General features: G+C 42.5%; 1 protein-coding gene across 1 annotated transcript in view; it reads right to left on the reverse strand.

Moving 5' to 3' along the window:
* Positions 1 to 519: 519 nt before the first annotated feature.
* Fam120a (family with sequence similarity 120 member A) overlaps positions 520 to 21,102 on the reverse strand; it is a 99,775-nt gene continuing 79,192 nt past the window's right edge. The window contains exons 13-18 of the mRNA XM_090329900.1: positions 16,091 to 16,300; positions 14,880 to 15,063; positions 13,496 to 13,633; positions 11,482 to 11,623; positions 10,512 to 10,608; positions 520 to 2,397 (exon numbers count right to left, since the gene is read on the reverse strand). Coding sequence (XP_090186026.1) covers positions 2,089 to 2,397; positions 10,512 to 10,608; positions 11,482 to 11,623; positions 13,496 to 13,633; positions 14,880 to 15,063; positions 16,091 to 16,300 — 1,080 coding nt within the window. The 3' untranslated portion in view covers positions 520 to 2,088. The remainder of the gene's footprint in view (positions 2,398 to 10,511; positions 10,609 to 11,481; positions 11,624 to 13,495; positions 13,634 to 14,879; positions 15,064 to 16,090; positions 16,301 to 21,102) is intronic.

Genomic DNA, 21,102 nt, shown 5'->3' on the forward strand with positions numbered 1-21,102 from the left:
CGCGCAGGTCCGGACAGTGTTTTCTATGTAACAGCAGAGTTTCAGGTTAAAAAGATGCGCCAAACACAGTCCACACAGATTAACTCCTGAGTTTAAAATCACGACTTCACCAGGATCGACTGTATATGTTCCCGAGACGCAAAGTCTGGAACTTACCCGATTGTGGTTTAAATGTATAAAATCTCTATGGAATCTAAACTTGAAACATGGACGGGATTTTCATATTCACTACATATTAGTGCTACCCTAGAGCTAGAAGGGTGGAATTACGCTGAAAGGGCATGATGCGTCTTAAACTGTGATCAAGCTCCGAAGACCCGGGTAGATTCCTTGGTACCACATACATACAACAACCCAGAAGTAGTGCTGTGGCTCAAGTGGTAGAGCCAGCCTTGAGAGAGCCCAAGGACAGTGCTCAGGCCCTGAGTTCAAGCCTAAGCCCAGAGTTCAACCTCCCCCCAAAAGAAAAATCCAATAGGTTTCTGCTTTTACAAACTGGATTTAAAGGCCACACAGTAGTTTATACTAAAAGAATAAAGATTTTTATTAAGCATTGTAAGTTGCATTCAATAGCCTCCAGATACGCCACACCACAATCCATCAACAGTCAATCAGACCCAACAGCAGTTCATTCTTCACAATCCATGAGTTAGGGCAAAACTCCCTTCAACTTACAGTAAGATCCTACTTAGCTCTTGCGGGCAGGGGTGGGGGAATTACACCTCATTTCTGATCACTAATGTGATGAAGAGCATCAGAAGTATATGAAAACGATAAGAAGTGATTCGGATTTCAAAGTACATTGTTTGGAAACATTAACAAAAACATCAAAATGATAGAAGTATACCTGCTTCTACTAAATTCTTGATGGGAAAGTTCTCAAGAACAAGCAATTATTTCCTGCTACAGAAGGAGGGTGGGATTTTTTTTTAAGATCAAAGGGTATTTTTCTTCACAGAATTTCATATTTTGCTAATATGAAGGCATAAAACAGCAACAAAGAACAATAATGCATACAGCAGTGAATACACCAGGGTAATGTCGATATTTGAAACGGCTAGATAATTTTTTCAGGGGGTTGGAATAAATGCAACAGAGGTCAATAATCACAAAATTTTAAGGTTAGAGCAAGATCAGTCAATGACTAAACAGAGTTAACATTTTTATAGGACTATTACTGATTATTAGCATTTTTGTTTTGCAAATGGGCACGTACTGGTAAGAATGGAAGAAAGGACAATAACATGCATAATATTAACTACACACTTTAAAAATTATGAACCATGCAGAAGTTTAGCTCAAGTAGTAGTACTAATGGCCTACATCCGATTCAAAACCACATAGTTCATTGATCACAGATGCATGGTATTAGTCACAAAAAGTTTCAGAACATATTGTGTTGATTTTGAAAGGTCATTTGCATCTTCTATGATTTCAACTTTATCTCCATTGAACTTGCTTGTAAAGTATGTATGATGTACTGTATATTTAAAATCAGCAGAACGGCAATATTACTCTATAATTTTTTAGTTTCAATAGTTGCACTTTTTTTAACACAAAAGAACCACATCAACAGTGATGAAATTTAAGTAAGAAAGAAAAACTGTGGTTGTGCCTTATTTCTTTCATAATCATAAAAATCAAAGCCTTAAACAAAGCTTCATTGTGAAACAGTAATGCAAAATCAAATATAATGGCATACATATGGTGCCAAATGCTAGAAATTATATTTTAAGCTATATATACTTAAAAACTGCCAAAATTTGTTTTCTTTATAGTTCAAGAAACACAACTATAGGCTTTTGTCATAACCAGTTTAAACTTTATGTGTACTTCATTTTAAGTGCGGGAGTCAAATGCTCTTCATTTTCTTTCTTTTTGTTTTATTGTAGCATTTTGACTACAACTGGTTAAAACTAAAAATGTGTTGTTTAAATCTCTGATATCAAAGAGGGATCTGAATTTCCAAAGTCCTCATTTTTCTCTTACGGAAAGGACAAAATGTACATAACTGCAGGCTCTCTTTCTCTCCAGATATTTCTAAATCCTTACCCTTCCAGCATCCTTCACCCTCTATAAAAAATAAGTTTACTCTTCTTTATTTAAGACAGCTGCCTCCAGAGCAGCCTCCCTGCGGCAGGCGCTGTCTGTACTTAGTGCATTTAAATGAGGATTTGTATTGCACGTTTTAGAGTCATTGTTCAAGGCACTTTCAGGGTGGGGGGCCCTGGTGTCTCCTGCACTCCCATTCAGCTGGGGCACCAGCTTCTCTTCGGCCATCACTCCATTTTCAGCCAGGGACCCATCTGATGAGATAGCAGAGGACTTGGATTCCCCGGATTTTGACTTCAGTTCTTTGGCCACTTCTTCTGCTGAAGCAGCATAAGGAGGTCTGCCCTGTTTAAAAGGAAGGACAACCAATAAGGCATCCTGGGATGAAGAGGTGGATACAGGATAAGGCCCTAATGACTCTGGCTGCAGGCTCGAAAGCAGAAAGCGCACGGATGGGTCCCTCAGACTGTCTTTGCCTCGAGTGGCCTTCCGTTGGTGAAACTTCTGTCCCATTCAGTTCCTTCTGCGTCCCCTTCCCTCAACTTCTCCGCTGTTAATGTCCTAAAAATGAGGGAGAGTTCCATTTCAGGAGCTCTATCTAATGCCACATACAGGACTTAATCTTTTAACCTAACAAACCCTTTGGCAAATCTGCTCTAAAGTTAAGGCTCTCCCATGAACACTCCAAAATGAACAAGATCATCTGTAGGTGTCTGGAAATGAGTGGCCAGATTACATGACCTAGTTCATCAGGCTAGTAGGCATCACTGGGAAACCTCAGAAAGCCAGTTTACATAGATAGCACATATGGGTTTCAGGAAGTTTTTTCTGAGAAGAAGAGGGGGGTGAGGAGGGGGGAGGGGGAGGAGGAAGAGGAAGGAGGAGGGAGGACTGGGGAGGGGAGAGGAAGAATGGAGGGGCGGCTCACCACCTTGAGCCTGATTTTGTGCATTTTTGGAACGAGTTTCTCTAAAATGATACTAAGACAGCCTGAGTTATAAACTGCTTCTATCAAAAGATCAAGGCACTTCTATGTTGGTCCTTCACATTGTTGGACCACAGCATCCCTTTTCCCTACCCAGCAGAAGCCAATAGCACCAGTTATCAAGTGAAAAAAAATCAACATTTGTGTCCCTTTGGATCAATGGCCAGGAATGAACATAGTTGGTGTAGCTGAAAGAAGGTCATCATCTGGAGGAGGACAGGATCTTCTGGCCCCTTGCCCCATGCACACCCTCAGCACAGATGGTAGGGACCTTTAACACCTTCCTGCCTGTCCTTTTGTCCTGAAAGCCCTAGTGTTAGTCTTAAAAAAAAAAAAAATCCACTCACTTTACCAAGAACAAGGAGAAACAGTATGCCCTGTGACTCTCATTTAAAAAGGAAAAAAAAAAAGCAGCATACCTCAACTCCTCTTAACTCTCCTTTGGAACTTTGAAACAAATAATGGGCTTCCTTTCATTTGATGGTGCTAGGGGTGAAACCCAGAGCCTTGTGCATGCTATGTGAATACTCCACGAGCAAGCTAAATACCTAACTGGAGGCAAACATAACAGCACACAGTGGCAAGAAGAAAAAGAAAATGAATAGTGAGGTTTTTAAGTAGACCTCTTCAAATCTCAGGCTTCTCCCTGTCAGACAGTCTATCTGCACAGAACCACCACCTAGACACCTGTCATAGGGGCATGGGAGCAAGCAAGGGCAATCACTCCACAGGTTTCAGGTTAGAGGATGGAGGGCCCTGAGGACAGCAGGCTCTCCCCTACTGCTGCTCTACAACCTGTTTCCCTTGTGAGCTTTGCTCTCCTGCCACAAGTAAATTCAGCATCACAGTAGGCAGCATGGTTCCTTGAGTCTGTGGGTGACCCCCAGGATGGGCTCTGCACTAAAGTCAAGTGTGGAAGGAAAAAAAACAGAATGCCAAAGAAAAGACAAGTCAAATACTTTTAGGGACCAGGCTCTATACCCTTACAAGAGATGCACACATAGGAGTCTCAAGGCCCACATCATTTATTCTCAAGGTGTCAACAACTAGATTCACTTAGAAGTATGCAAGAGAAAGGACCATGGGAGGTGTACACATGAGTAGATTCATACCTCACCGACCTTAAGACACCCCAGTAAGATATGGCCCAAAGACAAGATCAAAAGTAGCGAGGTATGTTGGTACACATCTGTGATCCCAGATGAGGCAGGAAGATCACAAGTCTGAAGCCAGCAGAGCACTGCGTACACTCCTCGCTACTCAGAAGGTAGAGGGCTATAGGACCACAATTCAAGAACAGTCTAAACACAGACACAAAAGTCTGCAAGACTCTATCTCCAGTCACCCAGCAGTTCTAGGTTGGAGTTGTAGCTCAAGCACTGACACTACACTACCACTAACAGCACGAAGAACACCAACGCTGCATAAAAAAGCTCCCCAAATTCAAAAGCTGCCAAAATAACTTAGTGAGACCCTTACCTCAAAAGTTTACAAGGGGGTGGGTGAGGCTTACAATCCTAGCTATGTAGAAGGCAGAGATTAGGAAGACTGTAGTCTGAGGTGAAACTGCAAAGTTTTCAAGACCCCATCTCAATTAATAAGAAAAGGCTGAGCACGATGGCACACACTGGTCATCTGACCTAAATAGGAAACTAAATAGGAGGATTCCTGTAGAGGTCAGACAAGACACAAATGAGAACCTGATATAAAAAAAATAAAGATGGGTGCAGTGGCTCACTCCTGTAAGCCTAGCTACACAGGAGGCTGAGATCTGAGCATCAGGGTTCAAAGCCAGCCTGGGCACAAAAGAATCTGAGACTCTTATGTACAATTAACCTCTAGAAAATGGGAAGTGGGGCTTGACTCAAGTGTAGGGGTGTAGAGTAGCCTTGAGCTGAATAGCTCAGCGATAGCACCAGGCTGAGCCAAGTCTCATGACTCACCAAAAAAAAAAAAAAAAAGTAAAGCAACTAAAGTGGAGGACAGGGATGGGAGGAGGAGAGAAAAGAAGAAAAAAAATGTTGAGGGTCCAGCTCAAGAACACATGCCTAGATTCAGATAGTATAGTGAGAAAGTATGAGGACTGAGTTAAATAAATCCCCAGCTTTAGCGGGTGGAGACACCAAGAGCTAGGTATGCACTGGGGGCTCACACTGATAATACCAGTACTCAGGAGACTGAAATCTGAAGGATCAGGTTGGAAGACAGCTGAGCAGAAAAGTGTGAAAGATTCCATTTTGAAACAAGAAGCTAAAAGCTGAACAGGAGGGATGGCTCAAATGGCAGAATGCCAGCTGAGCAAGTATGAAATTCTGAGTTCAAAACCTGCTGTGGAGGAAGAGGATTGAGAATGTCTCCTCTGATCAAAACCAGTGACTGAAATGAGACGAGGGCTGGGGGATGTGTCTTAAGTGGTAGCACTCCTGCCCAGCAAGTGCAAAGCCCTGAGTTCAAGTAAAAGATTTTAAAGTGGTATGCTACATAACAGAAATCCACAAATTCAAAATGCAAGGCCTAAGTTCACTGAGGGTGGGGAAGGGGGTAGGATCATCAATTTTTTTTTTTTTTTTTGCCAGTCCTGAGCTTGAGCTCAGGGCCTGAGCACTGTCCTTGGACTTTCTCAAGGCTAGAGCTCTACCACTTGAGCCTCAGCACCATTTCTGGCTTTTTTCTGTGTATGTGGTACCAAGGAATTGAACCCGGGTCCTTGTGCATCCCAGGCAAGCACTCTACCACTAGGCTAAACTCCAGGCCCATGGATCATAAATTTAAAGAACTCTTGTAAATGAGATAGAAAGAAATTTCAAGCATTCAAATAGAAAATTAAAAAAAAAAAAAAAAAAGGAGGAGAGAGGAACAGGAGTGTGGCATAGTGGTAGAGTGTTTACGTAGCATGCAAGCCTTGAGCAAAAAGGGTCCAAGGACAGTGCCAGGCCCTCAGTTCAAGGCCCAGAACTAGTTAAAATAAAGCAAAAATAAATGGGTAGGTGGGGGGAATCCAGAAATGAAGCCTAAATTAAAACAAACAAAAACAAGAATCAATAAATACCATCGAAGATTTGAAAAAATTTGAAGGAAATGAGCATATGAAATACAAATCAAACTCACTATATCAAGTCATTCATAGATGGAAAGTGTGCGTGTACAAGAGGGCATGCATGCATACCAGTACTGAGGCCTGAATACAGGGCCCAGATACTGTCCTTAAACTTCATTGATTAAAGCTAGCACTTTGCTGGGCGAGGTGGCTCACGCTTGTAATCCTAGCTACTCAGGAGGCTGAGATCTAAGGATTGTGGTTCAAAGCCAGCCCAGGCACTAAAGTCTGTGAGACTCCTATGGCCAAATTAACCACTAGAAGTGGTGCGGTGGCTCAAGGAGTAAGGCTGTGGTCTTGAGCCGAAGAGCTCAGGGACAATGTCCAGGCCCAGAGTTCAAGCCAGACAACTGACAAAAAAAAAAAGCTAGCACTCTACCACTTGAGCGACAGCTCTATGTCAGGTGTTTTGGCACTTAATTGGAGGTAAAACTCTCACATACTTTCCTGGATGGCTTTGAACTGTGAGCCTCAGATCTCTGCCTCCTCAGTAATTAGGATTATAGGCCTGAGCCACCAGCACCTAGCTAAGATGAAAACTTTTGTTTTCTTTTTGCCAGTCCTGAGGCTTGAACTCAGGGCTTGAACTCTATCACTGGGCATGGATGTAGTACTGAGGACTTGAACCCAGGGCTTCATACAGGCTAGGCAAGCACTCTACTACTAGGCCTCACTGAGGTCCTAAACCGTAAGTATTGATTAAGAACAAGGGTGGTAGCCTTGAGCTGAAGAGCTCAGGGATAGCACCTAGGCCAGTTTAAGCCCCATTACCCACACAAAAAAACAACAACAACAAAAAAACCCATGGAGATAGTGGAACCCTTTTATGAAGCTGGTAGAAATGTAAAATAGCACAATGGAAGACAATTTGAAAGTCCAAAAAACAGTTCCACAGAATAACCACACAATTAAGCAATCCTATTCTTAGCTGTATGCCTAGGAGAACTGAAAAGAAATGTCCACACACAAATTTGTAGATGAATAATCATACCTATAGCATTTGAAGTGGCAAAGAAATGGAAACAACATGAGTCCATCAGCAGATTAATAAATGTGGGATGTTTCCTAGAACATAATTCAGTAATGAAAAAGGAAAATGCTGCCACAGGTACTAAAACATGTACATTTATTCCAATCCTTGGAACAGGCAAATCCAGAGGAATAATATAGATCAATGGTGCCAGCTGCTGGGGGAGGAAGGGAGGATTGGGGAATGACTGCTACTGAGTAAAGTGTTGCTTTTCTTTTTTTTTCATCCCCCCCTCCCACCCACCCCGCCCAGTCCTGGGCTTGACCTCATGGCCTGAGCACTCTCCTGGGGCTTTCTCAAGGCTAAAACTCTATCACCTGAGCCACATCACCATTTCCAGCTTTTTCTATGTATGTGATACTAAAGAATTGAACCTGTTTTTCATGCATTCTAGGCAAGCAATCTACCACTAGGCCAAATTCCTGGCCCTCTATGAGACTCTTACCTGCAATTAATCACCAAAAAAGTCAGAGGTTACCTATAGTTCTTGTGGTAGAGTGCTAGCCTTGAGCCAAAGAAGTACAGACGGTGTGCCCAGGCCTCAAATTCAAGCCCCAGGACTAGCACAAAAGAAGGGAAGGAAAGAAGGGAGGGAGGGATGAAGGAAGGGAGGGAGGGAGGGAGGCTCTACATAAAGATATTTTTTTCTGGTTGTCATCTGTAGTGCTAGGAGTCAAGCCCAGGGTCTTGCATATATGCTAACAAGCAATCAAACACAGAAAGACAGTATCATTTTTTTCAACTGTCCAAACTATCAAGATATCCCTCAGAATGATAATATAAAACTGGCATGCCTAAACAAAGGAGATAGAAGGAAATGAGCTCTCCATCTACAAAAAGAAGTGGAGGGGCCAGGAGTGTGGCCGAGTGGTGGAGTGCTCCCCTGGCATGCACAAAGCCCTGGGGTGTATTTCTCAGTAGCACATACACAGAAAAAGTTAGAAGTGGAAGTGGTGCTGTGGCTTAAGTGTAGAGTACTACTATTTAGTAGAAAGTGTTCAAAGACAGCGCTCAGGCCCTGAGTTCAAGCTCCAGGACTGGCAAAAAAATAAATAAATAAATAAAAATAATGGAGGAACTCAAAATGCATACTACAAAGTAAAAGATCCTGGTCTGAAAACATAAGATACTGTGCAATTGAAAGTATTTGACATTCTGGAAAAGACAAAGCCAAGAGAAGAAGGGATGAATAGGCAGAGGACAGAAAATTTAGGACAGTACCCTACTCTGAAAGCTCTTGCAACGGGAGAGAAACATGTTAATATTGTATTTGGCCAAACTTGAATAATACACAAAACCACAGACTTTGGATACTTCTGTCACAAAGGCTGATCAAGTGTAATACAATTTTCACTTTGGTGAGAGATGTTATAGTAGGGAGATTTGGTGTGAGGGAGGGAGGGAGGGAGAAAAAGGAGAAGAGGACACGGGTATATGTAGCCCTATGTCTTTTTTTTTAGTGCTGAAAAGTATTCTAAAAAATAATATTTTAAGAAAACCAAACTTGGGGCCAGGAGTTTGGCCTAGTGGTAGAGTGCTTGCCTAGCATGCATGAAGACCCGGGTTCGAGTCCTCAGTACCACATACATAGCAAAAAGCCGGAAGTGGTGCTGAGGCTCAAGTGGTAGAGTGCTAGCCTTGAGAAAGTCCAAGGACAGTGCTCAAGCCCTGAGCCCAAGACCAGGACTGGCAAAAAAAAAAAAAAAAAGAAAAAAAAAAGAAAAAGAAAACCAAACTTAGATAAAACATCTAATAGGCGACTTGTGGTGTGGGTACAAGAGGGAAAATGGGAGACAGTGAGGGACGAGGGTAACACTGTCCAAAAAGAAATGTATTCTTGCCCTGAGTTTGGCCTAACATGCACAAATACTGGGTTTTGATTCCTCAGTACCACATACATAGAAAAAGCTGGAAGTGGTGCTGTGGCTCAAGTAGTAGAGCGCTAGCCTTGAGAAAGTCCAAGGACAGTACTCAGGCCCTGAGTTCAAGCCCCAGGACTGGCAATTGAATTGGCAAAGCTTGAGATTCTTGAGAGATTCGGGACAGAAAATTTGATGTTATAGTACAGGGTGGGCAAAATTGCTAAGTCTTTTGATAGAACTAAAAGACTTAATACAGACAGATGACTTATTTTACAGGGTGGGCAAAGCACACTTATATGTGTGAACTTTTTCTTAGTGTGTACTTCCACAAAGAAAGTCTGCAAATGGGCTGGGAGTTTGGCCTAGTGGTAGAGTGCATACCTAACATGCACGAAGACCTGGGTTCGATTCCTTGGTACCACATACATAGAAAAGCCAGAAGTGGTGCTGGGGCTCAAGTGGTAGAGCATTAGCCTTGAGGAAATGCCCAAGGACAGTGCTCAGGCCCTGAGATCAAGGCCCAGGACTAGACAAAAAAAAAAAAATCTACAAATGGCTCATCCAGAAGAAAGAGCACATGAATATAAGACAAAAGAGGTGTAATGAAATACTAGAAAAAGTAATAACACATGAGGGTTTCATCTCAAAACAGCTTAGAATGTTGTGTATGCATTTTTTCGGGGGGTGGGGGTCAAAGGGCTTGAACTCTGGGTCTGGCGCTGTCCCTGAGCTCTTCAGCTCAAGACTACCGCCCTACCCCTGAGCCTCAGCTCCATTTCCCATTTTCTAGTGATTAATTTTAGGTAAGAGTTTCATAGCCTTTAGTGTCCAGGCTGGCTTTGAACTGCAATTCTCAGATCTCAGCCTCCTGAGTGGCAAGGAATACAGGTGTGAGCCACCACATCCTGCATGTGTGTGCATTTGTGGGTGTGAACCAACAAAAAAAGGTTTTGTGACTGAAATAAATCTGACAGAAGGCTGGGAGTGTAGCCTAGTGGTAGCATCCTTGCCTAGCATGCAAAAAGACCCAGGTTCTATTTCTCTAGACCACATACATAGAAAGAGCTGGAAGTAGTGCTGTGGCTCAAGCGGTAGAGCTCTAGCCTTGAGAAAGCCCAAGGACAGTGCTCAGGCCCTGAGTTCAAGGACTGGCAAAAAAATCTGATAAAAATTAATTACCTATTGATTCCTAATCTGTGGTGTTGAAATGCCACTTCTGGAAAATACCAAGCAGCAGCTATCCTGGGTGAGGGATGTCCAAGAGCCTGGGCCTCTGTGTATTATTAGCAAACAATCTGGAATGGCTTCCAAATGACAGCAGGGACTAGGGCTTGAAGGGACTGAAGTCTGTTGAGTCTTGGACCAGTATACAGTGTTGAGAGGCCTGACAGTTACAGAACACAATCCCCTCCCTTCAGCAGAGTTCAGAAAGAAGACACAGATAGAGAATGGTAGAGTAACTCTGTGATATTGTAGGGACATTACCTGAATCATTCCCTGGCTTTTATAGCCTCTGCCATAGTACCTTCCACCTCTTCCAAATGTTCTAATCACTGGGGTAGAAATAACTCCCCTTGGACGTCTAGATCAATAAGGAAAAAAAAAAGAGCAAATAGACATGACTCTCTCAAAGACCACATTTAAAATAAAAAATAATATCAAATAGATATGAAGGGAGCTAGTCTGTTATATGAGGCACTGAACTTATTTATGGTCATATTAATATAGTCAAAGGAATTGATTTTATTTTTCTACTTCAAACATTTTAAATTAATTAGTCAATTACTAGATAGCAAGCCCTGGGGCTTGAACTCTGGGACTGGGCACTGTCCCCATGCTCCTTCTGCTCAAGGCTAGCACCCTATTCTACCATGGGAGCCACAGCAACACTTCTAGCATTTTCTGTGATTAACTGGAGATAAAGTCTCTCAGCCCGGGCTGACTGTGAACAGAGATCCTCAGATCGCAGCCTCCTTTGTAGCTAGGATTACAGGCGTGAGCCACTAACACCTCAGCCCACATTGTGTATGCGTGTGCTGGAACTAGGGTTTGGTACTCTCACTAAGCTTTCTTGCTCATACCTGACGCTCTAGCAATTAAGCCAACCCTTGCAGTCTAGCATTTAGTTTTGGTTAGATGGAGATAAATGTTTCACAGACTTTTCTACCAGTGCTGGCTCTGAACAGGGATCCTCCAAGTCTTGCAGGCTCCTGAGTAGCTAGAATCATAGATAAGAGCCAATGGTATTCAGCAAAAAGTCCTTGATTTGAAACATATTACTTGAAAACACCTTTTAAAAGACAACTGGTAAATTTAACATGTAGCTAAGCATTTAATAATGGTCAACTAATAATGTAAAGAAAGCTGCATCTAATGATATAAAAACATTTCTGTTAAGTAAAGAAGCAACTCCAAGGTTGTTACAAAAGATTCATTTTACCAGTCTGGAGCTTACCCTCTTGCTGGTCCTCCCACGGAGACCACTTGCAGTGGAAAGGGCCCCCGGCCTCCACGGCCCCGCCTGCTCCCAGCCCAGTGGCCGACCACAGTGCCAGCTATTTCTAGTTTCCCTCCCTGAGAAGGTATAGGTTGGACTCCTGCACATACACAGACAAAAACAAAAACCATGAGAAAAAACCTTTTTGAGGGTTTTGGTCAGCCACGTCACCTGAACTCAGGGCCTAGGGGCTGTTCCTGAACATTTTTTGCTAAAGGCTAGTGCTGTACAACTTTGAGGTACAGCACCGCTTCTAGTTTTCTGGTGGTTAAGTCCAGATAAGGGTCTCACAGACTTTCTTGCCCAGGCTGGCTTTGAACCCCAATTCTTGGGTCTCAGCCTCTTGAGCAGCTAGAATTAGAGGTGTGGGCCACTAGTGTAGGACTGAAAAAACAAAATCTTTACAACGTATCTTGAGTGGCAAACAGAAGCAAGCAAAACACTTCAGTATAGGTTTCTACAATCAGTAAAACATTACAGAAACTAATAAATATTTATGGTTATTTGGTAGCATTTTTTCTCTCTTTCTCAATTAAACTCAGGACCTTGTTGATATCAGGCAAACCCTTTACAACTAAGCTATATTATAAGCCTGTGTTTTTTTAACTTCCTGCTTCTGGCTCCTCAATGCTAGATTGCAGGCATGAACTACCAGTCTCGGCTCAATAGTTCTTGTTTTGTTTCAATTAGGATTATTTTAAGCAGGATCTAAATTATATTCACCAATCTAGTAATTTCTGATAGTAGTTTGCATATTCTAAAGTTTTCTGATCTAAGAAAATTCTTAAATCAATAAACCAACAGCAAAACAGATAAAACAAAACAGAGGTCCTAGCATCTTATGTTCTGGCAGGGAAACAGAGTCCCATAGGCTCTATCCAGTTCTGGTGTGGGTGGGGTATGCAGCAGCTATGTCAGCACTGGCCAACAAAAACCTAGAATGAGCCTTACATTTTCTGATAGTCACACGAAAAAGTACAAGGGAAAAGGAGAAATGCTTTAATAATGTATCTTATTTTACACAACAATATTATTTCATCATGTAATGAAGATAAGAAACTAACAAGTTGATCTGGGTGCTGGTGGCTTATGCCTACAATCCTGACTACTCAGGAGGCCAAGATCTGAGGGTCATGGTTCAAAGCCTGCTCAGGCATGGAAGTCTGTGAAACTCTTATTTCCAATTAAACATTAGATAACTGGAAGTGGCACTGTAGCTCTAGTGGTAGAATGCTAGTCTTGAGCAAAACAGCTCAGGGATGGTGCCCAAACCCTGAGTTCAGGTCCTATGACTGACCACAAACACAAACACAAACAAAAACAAAAAAAACCTAACAAGTTACTTCCGTTTGTTTGTTTTCATGACGGAAGTTATTTGTGTATGCGTAGCCAGTGGTGGATGCTTGGGACAGCACAGGTGGAGATTCAGGCAGCACAGTAGGTAAGTTGGGAAGCTCCTGTGCCCTCCCCTCTCTTTGTGAATCCCTACCACAGACCACTGTCAGCACCCTGGCATGTTTGGAGCTAAAATACACGGAGAAACAGAAGGCTTCTTGGACCAACTCTAGGGCAGAAAAGCCCTAGAAGCTAGGAAACAAAAGGAAGGAGATAGACTTTCTATGGCTACAGATAAGCTGTGCCATTACTCCAAATGTGTTAGGTCAGACCTGCAATGTAATTCAGTAAGCCTGCAGCTCAGCCTGTGAGCACGAGGTGCTGGTCAGGTGACCCAATAGTTTTACAGGATGGGTTTTGTTCTAGGAGAATATTCAGTGGCCTACACTGAAAAGAGAGACAGGTATAGCCAGGCCACTGCAGAGACCTGCAGGCAGAAGGCCAGTCAGGAACCCATGAGCAGGGGCACTGTGGTGGAGAAGGTGGCTCTCAAGGTCAGTCAAGGAAGACAGGGTGCTACTTGAGCAGAAGAGGTACCAACAGGTAGAAGCTGTGGAAGGGGTGTGGGTATAATTACCGCCCTGGGACTTGCTAGTCCTGCTGCTGTCACTGCCTGAAAAGGCTCCGCAGTGTCCTGATGCTGCTGCCACCCGGAAGGCACGGTAAGGGCCTGTTGCTACTGTTTCCCCATAGGGGCCTCCAAAGCCACAAACTCCTATAGGATTTGGGTTAGAAAGATAAAGGGGAGAAACATGAGGAATGTGGCTTAGGGCCTTCTACAGATATCAGACAAAGGAAAGCAACCTCCATCTCCTGAGCTGCTGAAGAGGGGTCTCCTAGCCCCTCTTGGCATCATATCACTATGTATCTATCATCTTCAAGGGTCAGTACTGCTAGCCATCCTCGCTTAGCAGACGTTCAATAAGGCCATTGGGTACCCTGTGACATCAGTACTGGAAAATGGATCTTTTTGACTCACGTGGACTTATTTTCTCGTTCAAGAGGAAGAAAAACATTTAAAAATATGAACAGTTGGGGCTGGGAGTTTGGCCTAATGGTAGAGTGCTTGTCTAGCATGCATGAAGAACTAGGTTTGATTCCTCGGTACCACATCCATAGAAAAAAGCCAGAAGGGGTGCTGAGGCTCAAGTGGTAGAGCTCTAGCCTTGAGAAAGTCCAAGGATGGTGCTCAGACCCTGAGCTCAAGCCTAGGACTGGAAAAAAACAAACAGTTGCTGGGCATGTTGGCTCACACCTGTAATCCTAGCTATTCAGGAGGCTGGGATCTGAGGATCAAGGTTCAAAGCCAGCCCAGGCACAAAAGGACCTGAGACTTTTATCTCTAACTAACCTATACAAAACAGGAAGTGGGGCTTGGCTCAAGAGTAGGGCAATAGCTTAGAGATGAAGAGCTCAGGGACAATGCACAGGCCCAGCCCAGGGATAGGGCAGTAGGCTTGAGCTGAAGAGCTCAAGGGCAGTGCACAGGCCAAGTTCAAGCCCCATGACCAACAACAACAAAAAGTAACAGTTGGCCGGAAGTTTGGTGTAGTGGTATAGTGCTTGCCTAGCATGCATGAAGACCCAGGTTCAATTCCTTGGTACCATATACATAGAAAAAGCTGGAGGTGGTGGTATGGCTCAAGTGGTAGCGCTCTAGCCTTGAGAAATAACAAGGATAGTGCTCAAGCCCTGAGGTCAAGCCAAGACTGATAACACACACACACATACATGCAGGTCAGTTGTATTGAAAGACTTCAGTATGCAGTCCTTGCATCAGAGCTGATAGCTCCCTTTCTCTTTCATACCATTAACAGTGGAATTCAGCCCATGCCTCTCTAATCTGGAGAATTATTATTGTGAGCTGCCCACAATTAACAAGTCTTAGCAATGTAAACCATGGCTACACTACAAGGACCACTTTCTGTCCTCACCTGAGTAAGTCTTGACATACAACTCACCTGCAAAGCCCCTACCCCTGCCCTGTGCAGGAGGGATGGGCCCAAAGTGCCGTGGGTACACAGATGTGGGATAGAAAGGCAGAGCAGGAGGTGGTGGGAAGGGGAGCGGGTGGTTCTGCCGAGAGAAGTTGAGCCCCTCTAGGACACTCTGCCGCATCTTTTCCACCTTGGCAGCCTGCTCAGCCTAGAAGTCAAAAATAGTACAGGTAAAGCTGGGCATGGTGCCTTACACCTGTAATTCTAGCTACTAAGGAGGATGAGATCTGAGGATCGAGGTTCAAAGCCAGCTCGGGCACTAAAGACTGTGAGACTCTTATCTCCAATTAACTACTAGAAAATGGGAAGTGAGGCTTGGCTCAAGGGTAGGGTGGTAGCCTTGAGCTGAATAGTTCAGGGACAATGCCCAAGCTCAGGGGCAGGGCTGTAGCCTTGAGCTGGAGTTCAGAGACAGGGCCTTGACTGAGTTCAACCTCCATGATCTTCCCCCTCACACACACACACAAAAAACAGTACAGGTAAAATGTCATTCTAACTACAGCTGAATGAGCACTAACAAACTAAGATCTATTGACTATTGTAAATGCTCTCTATCTGCACATATGTCTCCTTGCTGATACTTTCACTTGCAATCCTAGCTGAGATCATATGCAACAACACTAATGGTTCTTGAGGTTTTTGTGTTTGTTTTCTATGGTTTTGTTTGCTTTGTTTTGCTTCAGTGATTTGGTTAAAAGGTGGTTTCCTTGTGCTGAAGCACCGTCCAGAGCCAGCAAACACAAATGTGCCTAATGTACCCATACAGAAACCTGTGATTCAGAGAATCTTCCATTGGTATAAGTTACAGTGGGATTGGCAATGAGTTCAATATGAATAATCCACATATATTAATTAAATGAGTATCTATAAATAGAACCCCATTCAGAATAAAGTATACATGAGTATAGGCGAACAGAAATTTGCAAGTACCAACACTGCATTTCTCAGGAACAATGATCCATGCTCATTAACTCAGTTTCCAAAGCAAAGTCAGAACCTAACTACCACAAGTGTTGAGAACCAATGGTCTCCCGGAAGTGACTCAGTGGGAGCCATGAGGTGATATTTGGTAACACAGGGCTGGGCCTTCTCTCATCGGTTTCATGACAAATACGATATAGAAGACAAAAGATTTCATTATAGTTAGAGATGGCCACCCTGACTTCCCAACATACCTGACCATCACAGAGGTCGATGAGAGGAGTCTTTTCCCGGCTGGCTTTGAGGAGTTTGGACTGGAAGAGCTTCCCATCAAAATACATCCAAGGACAACAATGTTCCCAGGGAATGGGCTGTCCGCATGCGTCGTTGGCAAACAATGCCATGTCTACTCCACTCATGAAGAGGGCTGACAGCTGAATTCCTCGGGGATCTAGGTTCTCAATCTTGAAATTGAAAAGAGTAATTTCTATGGCAGAAGAGTACTACAGTATCTAACTCTCCCAAGTGTCCCAGTCAAATTCCCCACAAGGTAAAAGAGCACAAAACTTGAAGTAGGCATGACTAAGTATCGCCACTTGAGCCTCACCTAGACCTGCTCTTACTGACTGAGGTAATTTGACATATTTAAATTTAAGAGCATGTTTTATGAACATATTGCAATACTCTAGTTTGCATTCATAAATTGTTACAAAGCGTGGATCATACTGTATTAAGGCTGAATGTCACAAAGGGTATCCTCAGAAGCCCAGAGCTCCACAATTGCTTCATGAAACACTTCCCACTTCAGCTCTGAACGCAGGCTGTGGCTGACATAAAGAGCAGTCAAAAAGGAATGTACTCTTCAGGCAGTCATTTAAAAAATAACTGTGTTTTCATTCTGAAAACAATTTATAGTTTTATATATATTGATATCCCAGATAGCCACTTATCAATCAAATTATCTAAATATTTAAGAGAAACAGCTTGCAAAGGAACAATGCAACACTAGATACTGTGTTTGAGCTGAGTACAACACTGGAATTTGCACAACTTGCACTTGCTAAGTGTTGTAAACTCGTGTCTGCTGTGCCCAGGGCCCACCTCCTACGCATGTGACGGCAGAGTTAAGACACCTAACACCAGCAGAGTCAATTTTTGATCATCTGTGTGTGAAGTACCCAGTTTGTGGATTATCCAAGACAGTTTTAATTCTGCTCTGGTTCCTGTCTCCCCATGTCTGTGGCCTATCACAAATGCAGCCTTTGGGGGATATCAGTCTAAGCAATTCTTTGCCACAACAGCAACTAAAATAGGTTTGCATCAAAGACCAAACCAGATCATTCTGGTATCAAATCCTAATAAATCTGTGATTATTTGTTATTTCCTGCTGCTCATACCAACATTTCCCATCATTGGCTAATACTATTTCACAACCTTGCCTAAGTGTGTGTGCATGCATGTGAGTGTATGCATATATGTATAGTACTGGGACCTGAACTAAGGGCTTGGGCCCTGGCACTAGCCCTTAGTTGTTTTGATAAAAGTTGGTACTCTATCATTTAAGACACAGCTCTACTTCTGGGTTTTTGCTGGCTACTTGGAAATGAGCTTCTCACAGGCTTTCCTGTCTGAGCTGGCAATTCTTGAATCTCAGACTCCTAAACAGCTAGAATTACAGGTATGAGCCACTGGCATCTGGCTCCTTTCTAAAATTTTAGAAAAGTACAATAAAACTTGGAAGAGTACTATTCAGAGGTTTACCAAAGTTGTTTATCTACACCTCCTGATTCTAAGGTTCCTACATTCCCCCATCAGTGTCGGGAAGCAGGTGAAGCTGGGTGGATGGACTTAAGATGCCCTCTCACATTTATGTGCAATGTGGAGAAAGAGGGAACAACTGAAGCAAAATGGAAAAAAAAAATGCACCTGGTTTATTTAGACTTTAGTCCCATTTGTTTAACCTTATGTGTGAGCTACAGAAAGGAAGGAGAATCCTCACAGTAGAAAGAGGAAACTGGCTATTAATGAGTGGCCAAGCAAAGGTACAACCCGTGAGTAAATCAAGTCCAGGACACGGGTCTCCTGATCCTTTACAAGATGGTGACCATGAATCCTTTCTAGTCAGGCGAGTGTCTACTCCTTCCAGCCCAGAACCTCTGTACCTATTGCTAGAGAACAGAGAACTTGGGTCAAGGATTAGGGAGAAAAATGATGAAGTTGATGGTGCTCTGCTTCTATGCAAAGTCATACCTCTTGTCTACCGATGCACATGCAGCAGCCCATGCAAAGTTCTTGGTCACAAGCTGCTGCTAGTCCTATTCCAGAAACAAAGCCCTACTGACTAGCTGCTGTCCACATGCTAAGTTTAAGATAAATAGCTCAGCAAATGGGCACAGTACAGAACCACTCCAGTTAAGAGCTACTCATCTCTGCATTTGCAGGAATAAAGACTATACTGCATGTTGCATGCAAACGTCCCACTAATTGAAGGGTTGCAATTTTTTTTTGATGGCTGTGGACTTGAACTCTAGGCCTGGGTGTTGTCCCTGGGCTCTTTTGCTCAAGGCTACCACCCTACCACTTGAGCCACAGTGCTACTTCCGGTTTTCTGGTGGTTAATTGGAGATAAGAGTCTCATGGACTTTCGTGCCCAGGCTGGCTTTCAACTGTGATCCTCAGATTTCAGCCTCCTGAGTAGCTAGGATTAAAGGTGTGAGCTAAGGGTTGAATTTTTATGGATTTGAAAAATGATGTTTATACTTTTGAGATAATTAGCAATTTTAGTAATGACAACCTCCATTAATGTAACATTTAAAAGCTACACACATGAACCAAATCTCCATCGTTATATAGATTTCTTCCTTTTGTTTTCATTTTTGTCTATGTAGCAAAATCTTGCCTTGACTCTAGATCTTCTACCTCAGCCTCCTAAGTGGCTGAGATCAAGGCATGAAACCACCATGCTCACCAGAAGAAAAAAATTAAAACCTTCCAATATGTTTTCTTACAGTGTGTTTCTTTCCTTACATGTTAATTACACAAGAAATAATAGTATGTAACACTTATGGGAACTTAATTAAAATGCTTTTATACATGCATTATCTCACTGCCAGCTCTCAATAACCTTTAGACACAGGTATTTCTAATGGCACTTCACTTAAAGACTACCTCAGGACTCAAGGTCTCAGATATTTACATTCTAACCTTATTCTCTTATGCCAAAGGATAAATACTCAACATGAACTGAAATTCTTTAAGTAGAGAAATATTCTGATTTCATAGGATATATATATACATACATATATAGAGATAGATATATATGTACACATATACTTATTTTCTGCCTAAGTAGTTCATGAACAATTTCAGTGAAGTGACTGTCCAACTTCTAATTATTGGGCAACAGACTCTTACTTTAATTTGTCATATTTACCTATATGCAAAATAATTCTTACAGGTATCACAGACATGTTGCACGCCCCTAATACTGTCTTTAAAGCTCTTCATTTTCCATCTTTTATATTCTGCACTTGGCATGTGAAACTGTTAAAAAAATTTAAAGCAATTATAGGGATGTCAAGAGCAAGGGAGAAGAAACTGTACACATATCACAATTGTACAAAGTTTCTTCTCCTCGTCCTTCACCCACCCTCCTTGAAACCCAAGCTCAGCGCTAATTTTACCTTAATGATTACATTCAAGGTGGTAACTTAGGAAAACAGCTTGGAAAATATAACAGGAAAAAAAAATGAGGATCATCAATCACCGTCACAGGTATTAAGGAATCACACAGAACACGCTCAATTATTCATGGACATGGCAGACAAAGAAAGCATGGGTGAAATGAAATTCCTGAAAATTCATTTTAGCTAATGGTTGCAATGCCTTTTCCCATTGAACCTCCCATCAGAAAAGCTAGCAAGAGTCCAAACTGTAAGAAGTGGGTCTTCTCTTCCTCTTTTTCTCCCTGATAGCAAAGCATGAGCTAGCTGGTCAGTGAGGGGAGAAGAGCGATAGTCAGGTCTGGGCAATCCACAAACCAGGTACGGGTCCCAGCACAGCAGCAGCAACAGTCAAGAGGTGCCTGTATCTTTAACAGTAAAGTGGCATCTTAGAGAAAGGCACTGATATTGCTTTTAGTATGTCAAAAATATTTAATGGTTAAATGAAAAAGCAATTTAGTTTTCTATCACTGAATTTTGGAACTCTCAGCTCTGTGTGTGAATTTTGGTAAGGCTAAAATAAGGATTATTCCTATCAATTCTCAATGTGATACTTCAGAGGATCTTTAATATTAAAAAAAAAAAAAGAAAAAGAAAACAAAACAAAACCTGCCTTACCCTCAGAAAATGCTATGTTTCTCACAACTCTTGAAATACGCACTAATCCTGACCATGAAGCTCTCATGGTGTGGGCTGTGCTTGTGAAGGGGACCATCGACCTCCACACAAGAAGACCCAGGGCGGCGATGAGTGAGACAGAAGGCAAGTGTTTATGGAATGTGTCTTTCTGATACATCTCTAGAAACACCTCGCCTTAGATGAAGAATCACTAGAAAACCATGAAAGTACTAGGACCTCAAAAGAACCAAAATGAAAGCTTCTTTCAAAAGTTATATCCTGTGTGTGGATCCGAAAATGAAAAGGATATGGAAGATAAGATGAACTTTGGTTAAAGTAACTTGATGGTGAATAAGGCTTGGTGGGCATACCTGATCCCTGGCGGTCTGATTTTCAGAACTGGGATGTCAATACTGAAGGAATAATCTACACAAGAGAAACAGGAGTAGAGGTAGAGGGTGGTACCACACTCTAGGGCAGTGTTTCCACCCCCTGAAGCACAGCCTGCGGCGAGGACGGTGGTGACGGGCACCCGGGAGGACCTGACTGGGCCCGCCATACTGCCTGACACCGAAAACAAAAGCGTTAAAGACAATAACAATTTCTGCCTAACAAACAGAAAAGCTTGATCTATAAACTAAAGAACACAATTTGAGGGGAATTCTGCTACATTTGAGTTTTGTACTTAGCTTATTTCAAAGTCATCAAAAGCCTCAGGTGAGTGACACTCAACACCAAATTACAAAATATAACACAGTAATTTAGGGAAAACCAGAAATTTATTGAGCATCACCTGTCAAATACTAAAAATCTATAAAGCAAGTCTAAAATCCCTCTGCATGGAAAGATGCGTTCATAAAGAACGACAAAAAGATCTGTCAAAAGAGATTAAGTGATTGCAAATCAAACTTCATAAAATAAATAAA

This window comes from Megascapheus bottae, chromosome 3 (assembly GCF_031878675.1).
Source record: "Megascapheus bottae isolate mThoBot1 chromosome 3, mThoBot2.hap1, whole genome shotgun sequence".
NCBI classification, from domain to species: Eukaryota; Metazoa; Chordata; class Mammalia; order Rodentia; family Geomyidae; genus Megascapheus; species Megascapheus bottae.